This window comes from Acipenser ruthenus, chromosome 49 (genome assembly GCF_902713425.1).
Source record: "Acipenser ruthenus chromosome 49, fAciRut3.2 maternal haplotype, whole genome shotgun sequence".
Classification (NCBI taxonomy): domain Eukaryota; kingdom Metazoa; phylum Chordata; class Actinopteri; order Acipenseriformes; family Acipenseridae; genus Acipenser; species Acipenser ruthenus.
Genome location: NC_081237.1, coordinates 4,456,147 through 4,468,819, shown reverse-complemented (window position 1 = coordinate 4,468,819; position 12,673 = coordinate 4,456,147). Strand labels below are relative to the sequence as shown.

Genomic DNA, 12,673 nt, shown 5'->3' with positions numbered 1-12,673 from the left:
CAGGACTCTGATTTGGATTTCTGGCTTTCCAGCGCTCCAGTGCCCTCTCAGTCCCAGGTTGGAATCGTGTTTCTGTGCCATAATCTGTGCCATAATCTGTGCCATACTGCATGCAACCACATCCCCATTTCTCCATGCAATTCTCTTTTCTCTCATTGGAACTCACACTGTCAGTATGGTGGTTTACTGGCGTTATCCCGACAGTTAGTTATATAGGATTTATGACCTGTTCTCTGTGAAACCCACTTGGTCACGCTTTTAAGTATCTCTAGAGAACCGCTTGTGCAATTGTGCTAAAACTTGGTAAGGACATTCCGTAGCGCAAATTATTGACAGTTTCAGAATCTGGGGTGTATGAAGGCGCCTGTCCTTTTGTTCGTCCCTCTCCTTCTCTACCTACATGCGTACAATACTGATGGATCTGATTCGTTTTTTGCAGTCGTAGCAGCAGGGGTGTGTGTGTGTGTGTGTGTGTGTGTGTGTGTGTGTGTGTAGCCAACACACTTGTTCAGCCAGATCTAGTCTGACCTGCAGCACCGTCTATCAACAGCATGTGTGAGATTGGGTGTGTCGTCGCCCCCTAGTGGGCATGGATTAACACTGCTGTCTTTGCTGTTTGATTTGTTGCAGTCTCTTCAGGTGGTGCAGGGACTTCACTGCTCATTCATTTTCATGTTTAATTGCTGGTTTGATGGTGTCTTTTGCTCACGTGGGATTCTGGTTTCTGTTCCCGCAGCCCGAGCTAGTAGATCCTGCCCCCTCGTCCGAGCCAGAGGAGCCCAAAGACGAGGAGGAGAGGGAGGAGAGCGTGAGTACCCCGTCCCTGATCATCCAGACATCATTTCCTTCTGATACTTACAGAATATTGTAGAGGGTGACCCAGGGATGGAAATAAGACTCCCGTTGCATAGCAGTTACACCCGTTCCAGGTTTTACTACAAGCTTGATTAGCCTCATAGTAAAACCAGGAATGGATCAAACTGTTATGCAATGGGAGTCGTATTTCTATCCCTGAGGTGCTGTACAATACAATTTGATAATTATCTGCTTTTATTTTCCGCAGCACCCTATAAAATATACTTCAAATATGAATTATCAGACAGAAATGAGTCATATTAAGATTAGCTATACTGTCTGTCTCTCTCTGAAATGTTCCTTGTATCTTGATAGGGTTTGTAAACACGTTAATATCAAGATATTGAGCAGATGGCGTGTTCTGGTTTGCTGTTCTGTTTGCTGAGAGCCTTGCAGGGACGTCATTGCATCACAGTCGTTGAGTATCTGGGAATAGTAAAGATTAGAACCGAAGTGTCACTGTCTGTGCTTCAAATATTAAAAAATAATAATAATTAAAGAGACGCCAAGGAATCGTTGTAAGCCTGAACTTTGAACCCACGTATTGGGATTTTTCACTTTTTGTTACTCGTTTTTTATAATAATGCACGTCGATCTCTGTCTGTTTTAAACTCCAGAAATCTTCGAAACACAAGAAGAAGAAACACAGGAAGGAGAAGGAGGAGAAATCGAAGAAGAAGAAGAAGAAGCACCAGGATGAGGGCGCGGCCGAGTCTGTGCAGAACGGGACGCTGGAGGAAGAGGAGGAGCCCCTGCCGGTCCGTATTCCCCCCGCCGGTCCATATTCCCTGCACACCTGCTCTTTTATTCCAGTCTCCTCTACTGGTCTGTACACCAGGTCGTTAATCCTCAATGCCCTCGCAAGCACTGCTGGGCCAGACGTACCCGTGCTCCTTCCTTCGATTCCCACAGCTGGTCTGCACACCACATCCGTGATCGCAGTCCTTTGCAGTTTTATTTTAAAAGTTGCTGCACATACTGTGAAAGCAGTTGACCTGGCGCCCTGAGATGCTACACTTTAGGAACCCAGCAAACGCGATGACGCTTTTGCATGCTCACCTCGCTATTCACATTTTTTAATGTCGCGCCCCTCTGTTAATGATAAGTGGGTTTTTTTGTGTCCTACATGTGTGTTTTTGACAAGGTGCTGACACGCAGCTGTTTTTTCTTCTTTTTCAGCCTATGTCCAACTACAGCCTTCTTGCTGAGAACTCGGACATTAAAATGGTGAGTACAGGGCACAGCCGGGAGCTCGGCTGGTTTAGATAAATCACCTGCCTACCGACCTTCCTACTTCCCTACCCACACTTTTCTCAGAATTAGAATTCGGATTAGAATGCATTAAGTCTCTTAACCCTTAAACCTCTCTAAATCTGGCACTATTGAGTGTTTAATAGGGAAGGATGATGTCTCAGAAATGGCAGAGTTCTTGTCCTATATCATATAAGTCATATCATCATTTCATTTCATATTTTTTGTTTCTTAAGTTGATAAAGGAACAAGGACCGGTACCTGGAAAGGTTTGTGTGCTGTTTGTAAAATGCATGCAGGGGGGGGAGGGGGGGTGGTACAATAAGGATTAGCGGGGGCCTATAAAACTATTCTTTTTTGGTAGCCAATCGGGGCCTGCTTCTGCAACCACCTGGCTTTTGTGAAAAGGGGGGCTGATTGGTTTCTTGCCAGCAGGAGTGGGTTGCGATTGGTTGGTTTTCTTTTAGCCATACCTACCCTGTAACGTGATTGGTTTGATCCATGAAGGCTTGCGATGGGATTGGTGTAGCTGGCTAGAGTTACCTGATTGGTTTATCCTCCGGTGGTGTGAATAGCGATCAGTTTGTTTCTTCTGCAGGCATGTTAAGAGTGTGTTTTGATTGGTGTCTGTTTTTTGTGATGTGACTGGTTAGACTCCTAAGCGCTCGTTTTGTGTGGTTTGTCCCACGTCCGTGTGCGATGTGATTGGCCTGTCCTCGCCAGTCGTGTGATGTGATTGGTTCTCTGCAGGTGTGTGATATCCAGGGGAACCTGGATAACGGTAAACAGGACAGGAGCTTCATATTTGTAATTCTTCTTTTTTTTTCTACTGAGTTGGTGGCTTTAACGCTGTGTGTTTGTCCGCCCCTGTGTTTCAGAACGCACTGCCGAGTGACGAGGACGATAAAGACCCCAACGACCCCTACAGGGCCCTGGATATCGATCTGGACAAGTAGGTGCAGAGCCCCACTCGCTGCGTAACGCTGCTGCAGCAACAAATCCAGCTCTCACAGCGCCACCAAGCCCAGGCAATACTAATCATAATCAACACCCCCAGTGCATCGCAGTCTGAGCCAGTCCAGGCTTTCCTGTGAGCCTTCATTGAAAATGACCTGTACTAGAGGTCTGTGGTGTGTCTCCACTTAAACTGCTGTGCAATGGAAGCCTTCATTTATATCTGATCCATAACTTTATAGAACCCAAATACAATTCTAATCTAAAACGAGATGAAAGCAAGTCAGGTTTAGCTAGTGCCATCTATAGTGTGCTTGACTTTTGTAGTTGTACCTTAAATAATACCTTAAATTGTATTTACACTACAAACTAAAATACCTTACATTTTGTCACTAACTTAAGTCTGCAGTATGATTGTAACTGACACAGTGCTTTGACGTGTGGAACACTCTGTATCAGTGTTGTATAGGAACTGGATTTGTAACTGAAGAACAACATGACTGTTTGCTTATGGCCTCTGCATGTCTGTCTGTCTGTCTGTCTGCGTCACTGTCTACAGTTGAATCCTGAAACACACTGGTTTGCTGTATCCTGCCCTACCTGTCATTTTAACCCCTACTCCTATTGTCATGTTTTTATTACAATCAAAAGAAATGGCCTGCATCGTTTTCAGTAACTAAAAACAGAAAACTCTATGTTCATACCACCAGCAAAACACCTTCTGTATTGTGTTTCAAAATCTAAAGCAGGTTAAGCAAACCAACGTGTTTGTGGCTTGATAAAGACAGTCAGACGCGTTTTCTTCTCCCCACCCCAGGGGGAGAGCTGGCGGCATGTTTGTGTTTATGTTGCAGCTGATCTGTTTATTTTCCCTCTTCTCACCCGTTCACCGTGTCTCTGCTCTCCTTACCATCTCTATCTCTTTCTGTCTGTGTGTGTCTGTCTTGCTCTCTCTCTCTCTCTGGCTCTCTTCCATGCACTCTTCTGCTGTTCAGTTTGGGGTCAGGAGGTGGAGTCTGGCGGTAAGTGCTGCAAAGGGTCCACACACACCCTTGTCAATTATCCTGTTGAGGTCCACAAAAAATTGAACAGTTGTTCAAACAGTTTCTTCTTAAAATCCATTTGAGAGTGATTTGAGGATCACGAGGAATCGGACAGTTCGGAGCACAAGATCCAACCTGTCAGTAAATTTTAAACCCTGTTTCGTGCACCTCATTACAATCATTTGTATTTGTGGGACGCACGTGTCCTTGTACCGTAAAGGGTTAACCCTAATGCAGGACTGTAGGTCCCAATCCTGGTCTGTACGATCCCTGGGTACTGTGTCTCGGCGCACATGTATTTGCACCAGTCTGTTTAGTTAATAACCTGCAGGAATGTGAGACGCAGTTTGGAAACCTCGGATGAATTGACCTGCCCAGCATACCTTATATTAATGTCCTTCCCATGTATTGGCAAAATCATTACATTTAAATCAGTAGGACGTTCTATTTTAGCCTGTGCATTTCGTTTTGGTTTTATCCGCAGTGGTGTGGCTATTTATCCACCTAGGGGACTGAAGGATACGCCTGGGCTCAGCAGTGCAGCACAGTGAGCCCGATGCACTCTCATGTGTGCATGTAAGATAATATCCGAACGAGAGGAGGACTTACCACTCCATCAGTGCTTGTCCAGTTCCTACTCCAGTCTTACAGGATCGCAGTGATCGAAGTCTTTAAAATCTTAAAAGTAGCTGACAAAGCTAACCCTAACCAAATACTTAAGGCACAGCAGAGAAACCAGGACCAGAGGACACAGTTCCCTGTTTTTGGGATCAGTCAGATACTAGGAACCGGACAAGCAGATCTTAAGTTCTTCTGTTCTAAGACGGTGCTGAACAGTGGCGTGGCTGAGAGCTGCAGCCCGGAGTGTTTGTTAATCCCCCCCCCCATGCTCATGTTTTGGTTTGGCCCCACAGGCCCCTGGTGGACAGTGACAAGCTCCCGGTGCGGACCCACAGGCCTACGGAGATGCTGAAATCCCCCGACCCCGTGGCGGGAGTGGAGGAGCAGGGCGAGAAGAAGAGCAGCAAGAAAATCAAGAAGGACAAGGAGAAGAAGGACAAGGAGAGGAAGGTACGAGGGGAGAGGAAGGTACAAGGGGAGAGGAGAGGACGCCATGTGTGGGGGCTGAGTAATGCTTGTGCAACATTAATCTTAACCTTTATTCCGGGGGGTCGCATATCCGACCCCCTGTGGACTGGGGGGACAAACTGATTTAAACATGGGGACATTGTTTGTGCTTTAAAAGTAAGCAAACGTGAACGAGATTAATTAGGCTTCAAATACACAGTGTTGCTTTGTGGTTTGCTGTGTGCCGTCTCAGCGGGTCCTCTGACGGTCGCGTTTTCTTCCTCCGTTTGCAGAAAAGCAAAGAGGAGAAGAAGAGAAAGAAGCACAGGAAGTCTGCTTCGGGGAAGGAAGTGGAAGAGGAGGGACAAGTTGAAAAGCTCGCCCCTCCAGCAGCGGAAAGCGAGAGCACAGCCCCGCCCGCAGCCCCACCCACGGAGGTAAAACCAGGAAACAGGCACCGAGATCGGGGGGGTGGGGAGGGACTGGGATAGTACAGGGAGGGAGGGGGGTGGACACGGTGCTACTGGAAGTGAGTAAAAGGATTAAACACATGCGAATGATAACCTGTTTTTGTTGTGTGGTTTGTGTAGAAGCCTGGTCTTATCCATTCCCTGTACTGTACAGTCCTCCTGTCTTGTTTGTGATCCCAGTGCAGATCTCACAGCCCCGCCGCTCCCTGCCTCTTTATGGCCAGAAATGCCTTCCTGCCTCACCTCCCCTCCTTCTCTCGTTTTGCAGGACTCTGATTTGGATTTCTGGCTTTCCAGCGCTCCAGTGCCCTCTCAGTCCCAGGTTGGAATCGTGTTTCTGTGCCATAATCTGTGCCATAATCTGTGCCATACTGCATGCAACCACATCCCCATTTCTCCATGCAATTCTCTTTTCTCTCATTGGAACTCACACTGTCAGTATGGTGGTTTACTGGCGTTATCCCGACAGTTAGTTATATAGGATTTATGACCTGTTCTCTGTGAAACCCACTTGGTCACGCTTTTAAGTATCTCTAGAGAACCGCTTGTGCAATTGTGCTAAAACTTGGTAAGGACATTCCGTAGCGCAAATTATTGACAGTTTCAGAATCTGGGGTGTATGAAGGCGCCTGTCCTTTTGTTCGTCCCCCTCCTTCTCTACCTACATGCGTACAATACTGATGGATCTGATTCGTTTTTTGCAGTCGTAGCAGCAGGTGTGTGTGTGTGTGTGTGTGTGTGTATGTAGCCAACACACTTGTTCAGCCAGGTCTAGTCTGCCTGCAGCACCGTCTATCAACATCATGTATGAGATTGGGTGTGTCATCGCCCCCTAGTGGGCATGGATTAACACTGCTGTCTTTGCTGTTTGATTTGTTGCAGTCTCTTCAGGTGGTGCAGGGACTTCACTGCTCATTCATTTTCATGTTTAATTGCTGGGTTGATGGTGTCTTTTGCTCACGTGGGATTCTGGTTTCTGTTCCCGCAGCCCGAGCTAGTAGATCCTGCCCCCTCGTCCGAGCCAGAGGAGCCCAAAGACGAGGAGGAGAGGGAGGAGAGCGTGAGTACCCCGTCCCTGATCATCCAGACATCATTTCCTTCTGATACTTACAGAATATTGTAGAGGGTGACCCAGGGATGGAAATAAGACTCCCGTTGCATAGCAGTTACACCCGTTCCAGGTTTTACTACAAGCTTGATTAGCCTCATAGTAAAACCAGGAATGGATCAAACTGTTATGCAATGGGAGTCGTATTTCTATCCCTGAGGTGCTGTACAATACAATTTGATAATTATCTGCTTTTATTTTCCGCAGCACCCTATAAAATATACTTCAAATATGAATTATCAGACAGAAATGGGTCGTATTAAGATTAGCTATACTGTCTGTCTCTCTGAAATGTTCCTTGTATCTTGATAGGGTTTGTAAACACGTTAATATCAAGATATTGAGCAGATGGCGTGTTCTGGTTTGCTGTTCTGTTTGCTGAGAGCCTTGCAGGGACGTCATTGCATCACAGTCGTTGAGTATCTGGGAATAGTAAAGATTAGAACCGAAGTGTCACTGTCTGTGCTTCAAATATTAAAAAATAATAATTAAAGAGACGCCAAGGAATCGTTGTAAACCTGAACTTTGACCCCACGTATTGGGATTTTTCACTTTTTGTTACTCGTTTTTTATAATAATGCACGTCGATCTCTGTCCTGTTTTAAACTCCAGAAATCTTCGAAACACAAGAAGAAACAACACAGGAAGGAGAAGGAGGAGAAATCGAAGAAGAAGAAGAAGCACCAGGATGAGGGCGCGGCCGAGTCTGTGCAGAACGGGACGCTGGAGGAAGAGGAGGAGCCCCTGCCGGTCCGTATTCCCCCCGCCGGTCCATATTTCCCTGCACACCTGCTCTTTATTCCAGTCTCCTCTACTGGTCTGTACACCAGGTCGTTAATCCTCAATGCCCTCGAAAGCACTGCTGGGCCCGACGTACCCGTGCTCCTTCCTTCGATTCCCACAGCTGGTCTGCACACCACATCCGTGATCGCAGTCCTTTGCAGTTTTATTTTAAAAGTTGCTGCACATACTGTGAAAGCAGTTGACCTGGCGCCCTGAGATGCTACACTTTAGGAACCCAGCAAGCGCGATGACGCTTTTGCATGCTCACCTCGCTATTCACATTTTTTAATGTCGCGCCCCTCTGTTAATGATAAGTGGGTTTTTTTGTGTCCTACATGTGTGTTTTTGACAAGGTGCTGACACGCAGCTGTTTTTTCTTCTTTTTCAGCCTATGTCCAACTACAGCCTTCTTGCTGAGAACTCGGACATTAAAATGGTGAGTACAGGGCACAGCCGGGAGCTCGGCTGGTTTAGATAAATCACCTGCCTACCGACCTTCCTACTTCCCTACCCACACTTTTCTCAGAATTAGAATTCGGATTAGAATGCATTAAGTCTCTTAACCCTTAAACCTCTCTAAATCTGGCACTATTGAGTGTTTAATAGGGAAGGATGATGTCTCAGAAATGGCAGAGTTCTTGTCCTATATCATATAAGTCATATCATCATTTCATTTCATATTTTTTGTTTCTTAAGTTGATAAAGGAACAAGGACCGGTACCTGGAAAGGTTTGTGTGCTGTTTGTAAAATGCATGCAGGGGGGGGAGGGGGGGTGGTACAATAAGGATTAGCGGGGGCCTATAAAACTATTCTTTTTTGGTAGCCAATCGGGGCCTGCTTCTGCAACCACCTGGCTTTTGTGAAAAGGGGGGCTGATTGGTTTCTTGCCAGCAGGAGTGGGTTGCGATTGGTTGGTTTTCTTTTAGCCATACCTACCCTGTAACGTGATTGGTTTGATCCATGAAGGCTTGCGATGGGATTGGTGTAGCTGGCTAGAGTTACCTGATTGGTTTATCCTCCGGTGGTGTGAATAGCGATCAGTTTGTTTCTTCTGCAGGCATGTTAAGAGTGTGTTTTGATTGGTGTCTGTTTTTTGTGATGTGACTGGTTAGACTCCTAAGCGCTCGTTTTGTGTGGTTTGTCCCACGTCCGTGTGCGATGTGATTGGCCTGTCCTCGCCAGTCGTGTGATGTGATTGGTTCTCTGCAGGTGTGTGATATCCAGGGGAACCTGCAGGACGGCAGTCAGGTGGTGGTGTCGGTCATCTTCGAGAACAAGGGCAGCAGCTTCCTCAAGTCCATGGAGTTCAACGTGATGGACTCTCTCAACACCAAGCTGGTGCGGCCCGAAGGAGCCAGCGTGCATGACGGCATTGCTGTGCCCTTCCAACTGCCCCCGGGTAAGAGGGGGAGCCCGGGGGGGTGGGGGGGTACCAGTATACTTCCCTGTGTTTGTTCTAGTGTTCAATTTAAAGACAATAAAAGTAATTCTAATAAGAATATAATACAAGCGAGGTAGGAGTGTAACAACAGTTCTAGATTAGATGCATCTTCCAAGAAATTAAGAGATTATTATTGAATTGATGGTGTTTCTTTTATTCCACTGTGTGCGGTATGTGGGTGTGCTGTACTGTAGGTAAGAGCAGTGTGTGTTTCTCCTCTCAGGCGTCTCGAACGAGGCCCGGTTTGTGTTCACCGTCCAGAGCATCATCATGCCTCAGAAACTGAAAGGAACCCTGACCTTCATCGTGAAAGTAAGTGTAGCAGCGCAGCTGCAACGCTGCGGGTCTTAGTGATCACTCTGTGTCGCTAAACCAGAAATCGGCAGCAAAAACCATTACTAATCTAGAGACAGTCCACACTGTTAGCATGTCCACAACAGTGTTCTGCTGTGTTGTAAACCATTCAAAATGTCATAACTTGTATTCTGTTTTAAATAGTACAGATCTACACTCTCCAGGCAAACCAACAAATACTATGGAGACACAGAGAGTACTTGTTTTTTTGTTTTTTAAACAGACAGAAGACGGATCATCTCATGAAAAACTTGATTTCAAACTGCTGTTCACATGCACGTCGTACCTGATCACAACGCCCTGTTACAGGTTGGTAGTGGTGTGCATATCTGCTCCTCCGTGCCATTGAAAGAGCACATCTGTAAAAAAATCTATAGTGTGTTTTGAACAATGTTTCATATATATATATTATTTCCCTCCCTCCCTCCCTCCCTCCCTCCCCAGCGATGCTTTTGCTAAGTTGTTGGAGTCTGGTGAGCTGAAGATGAACTCTTTGAAACTGGAAGGAATAACCATGCCCTTCCACCACCTGCTTGCAAAGATCTGCTTCCACCACCACTTCTCAGGTACGAGCTGCAGGGAGCACGAGGAAGGCTGGAGTGAAAGGTTTCCTTTAGCGTGGACTCGTTTATAAGAGTTACGGACGCAGGTCAGTTTCCTCGCTTGCTTTGCTGTTCTCGCTCATGAAAGGGAGATTGAAGCGTGGTTTGTTTTCCCGTTTGCAGTGGTGGAGCGGATCGACTCGTGCTCATCGATGTACAGCCGCTCTATCCAGGGGCATCACGTGTGTCTTCTAGTGAAAACGGTAAGCGTCAATCAGCGACTCACCCGCGCTGTCCTGCCAACGGGGAGCCTGATTCCAAACATCGTTACTGCAGGGTGGCTGTGTGCCGTTGAATTTCCTAGGACTTACCTTTTATTTTATTTTAACAAGCAGTGTTTTGCAACCAGAAAAGCCATCAGGAGCTGCCCTCTAGGGTGAATTTCCATGGAATGCATAGTAAATCTGAAATGAAATAGTCTTGCATTGCAAACGTACTGCTGTGTAAAGAGCTAGGCTGGTTTCACAGACTAACCTGGGATTACATTGTGTTAACCGAGGTCTGTGAAACCAGCCATAGTGGTAACGGCTATATTTACCATGGGTTACATTCCCATACTTTTATAGGATCTTGAAATGATCTGTGCCCTATGACTGTGTCAGCAGTATTGACTGAAGTTTTTGTGGCTAAGAGCACTGACTGTTGCAGATCAGTGACATATACAATATCTATATCTGGTACTAACTGTCTGATACAAATTTGTTTTCAGATGGCTCTATCACATCAATACCAGGGTCTGCAATGTAAAAATATATATATGCATGTTTTTATTTCTTGCAGGGGGACAAGAGTGTGTCCATTGATGCAAAATGTGACGAGTCGACCCTCCTCAGTAACGTGCTGGATGAAATCAAGCTGACATTTGCTGGGACATGCTGATTGTCTTTTTGAATTCTGCAACTGTAAAAAAAAAAATAATAATAATAATAATCAAAGAAAAAGGCACTAAAACAAGAAGAGCCCTGCTCCCACTCTCCCCTGCGCATGTACTGTAGCGGCACGCGCTTCACTTTATATCCACAGTCCTTTGCAGTTTCAGCATTCTCTCAATTTGTATGTTTTAAGAAGAGTTTTTTGTTTGTTGGTTTGTTTTTTCATGCTTTTCTCTGGATGTCAAACCTTTTCCAACCCAGGGTATTTTTTAGTTTGTATTTTGTCATCCCCAGATTTTCTTTCTTTCTTTCTTTCCTGGCCTTGTATCCATATCTGTAACACTCCCAAGCAAGCAACACAGAAATCTAAGCAATGCCTGTCCTATATTATTTAAAAACCAGGAAATAATCCCTTGGTGGTATTTTTGATAGATTGACAATTCCTTTAATAAAGTGCATCTTGCTTGAATAGATACGGATCTCTTTTTAAATCCTTATTTTTTGCAGACAAACTGGCATACACACTGCCTGTTCTCTGAGCTGTATGTCCCTGTAAACTATATAACTGGAATGCTGTACTGGGATTACAGAGGAACAGGGATAGCCTTAAGATACCCAACTGCCCCTTACTGTAAATAGCCAGCCAAGAATTGTTAGGGTTTTCATTCGGCATCGTAAGGGGTCATATCTATAGGAAAAAACGGTTTTGTGAATGGCTGGTTTTAATTAAATGGATTCAGGTGGCCTCTGTAGACAAACACTGGTTAACGTCAAGCGATCTCGTCCTGGGGGGTTCTGTGGACTGGATGGGATCTCTGAAGATGTTAATTAGTGTCCACCCATCCTGTTTTTTTTATTTTTTGTATTATCATTTAAAGAGTTCTGTATGGAGGGTGGCACGTTGTTAGACGCTCCCTGGGGAAGCGGGTCTGGGTTGGGAAGTCCCCCTCCAGGACTGCCCGCTCAGTAGTGACTGTGACACTGCTAGCTGGAGTCAGGCAGGTTTAGACGCCCAGCATGGTCCCATTCCGAAAGTATTCTTGTGGTAGATTGTATGATTATGATGGTGTGCATTGAAACCTGCCTTAAACACCTGACCTATAAGTCCTGTGTCATTGATTTGCAGTGGAAGAACGCTTCCTGGTTGTTCGTGTCTGATTTCTCTTGAACCTAATTGTACCTCCCTAGCACAGTGCTTTTAGATATTAAGACATGCTCACTGTCTTTGAATTCCACAACTGGAAGCAGATTCAGTTGGGTGTGTATGAATCGCTTCTTTCACCGCTGCAGTAGAAAGGTGTGGATGAAACAGATCTTGTACTAAGATCACTGAACAATCGCATTACCATTGTAAAAAAAATAGCAAAAGGACACGTTCCTATTTCTGTTTTGCAGTAAAGCTCTGTCGTTGATGCCTTCAGCAGAGCTCTGTCTGCTCCGCTGGCAGTTGCTGTTGAGAGTGTTGTGTTTCCTTGTGTGTGGGGTTAGGGAGAGTGGGGTGGGTGTGTCTGTGCGTGTCAGAGAAGGGAGATTCAGTCAGCTCTGTGGATAAACGTCTCTTGAAATGAACTACATATTAAAGCAAACAAACACAAATGTCTTAAATCGTGTCTATGCCGGTAATTCGTAGTGATGTTCTGTCGATTGGATACGCCTCTCATTTTAGCCTGTAGTTTGTTTTTTTTTTCCTCTATTCCAGAACCCTGTGTGGTGATTCTATACATTTTGAACTGTATGATGTGTTATTATATAATTCGTAATAAAATAATTAATTTGCTATCCACATTCCCTTTACGATAATAAAACATGACAAGCTGCTGTATTTTATTTTGTTTTGTGTCGAGATGAACCAATAAAAATATAAGAAATGA

At 45.4% G+C, this 12,673-nt stretch overlaps 1 protein-coding gene across 7 annotated transcripts in view; it reads left to right on the top strand.

Moving 5' to 3' along the window:
- The window catches only part of LOC117966290 (AP-3 complex subunit delta-1-like), a 34,914-nt gene extending 22,241 nt beyond the window's left edge, over positions 1-12,673 (top strand). For 4 of the 7 annotated variants that reach the window (XM_059015088.1, XM_059015093.1, XM_059015091.1 and 1 more), the window contains 18 exons: positions 4-57; positions 737-808; positions 1,473-1,613; positions 2,035-2,082; positions 2,985-3,058; positions 5,018-5,192; positions 5,465-5,608; positions 5,910-5,963; positions 6,630-6,701; positions 7,362-7,499; positions 7,921-7,968; positions 8,229-8,261; positions 8,743-8,932; positions 9,198-9,286; positions 9,552-9,637; positions 9,773-9,894; positions 10,054-10,133; positions 10,711-12,673. In XM_059015088.1, the coding sequence (XP_058871071.1) occupies positions 4-57; positions 737-808; positions 1,473-1,613; positions 2,035-2,082; positions 2,985-3,058; positions 5,018-5,192; positions 5,465-5,608; positions 5,910-5,963; positions 6,630-6,701; positions 7,362-7,499; positions 7,921-7,968; positions 8,229-8,261; positions 8,743-8,932; positions 9,198-9,286; positions 9,552-9,637; positions 9,773-9,894; positions 10,054-10,133; positions 10,711-10,809 (1,719 nt within the window). In that variant the 3' untranslated portion in view covers positions 10,810-12,673. The remainder of the gene's footprint in view (positions 1-3; positions 58-736; positions 809-1,472; positions 1,614-2,034; positions 2,083-2,984; positions 3,059-5,017; positions 5,193-5,464; positions 5,609-5,909; positions 5,964-6,629; positions 6,702-7,361; positions 7,500-7,920; positions 7,969-8,228; positions 8,262-8,742; positions 8,933-9,197; positions 9,287-9,551; positions 9,638-9,772; positions 9,895-10,053; positions 10,134-10,710) is intronic. The other 3 variants (XM_059015090.1, XM_059015092.1, XM_059015094.1) reach the window with 3 other exon arrangements.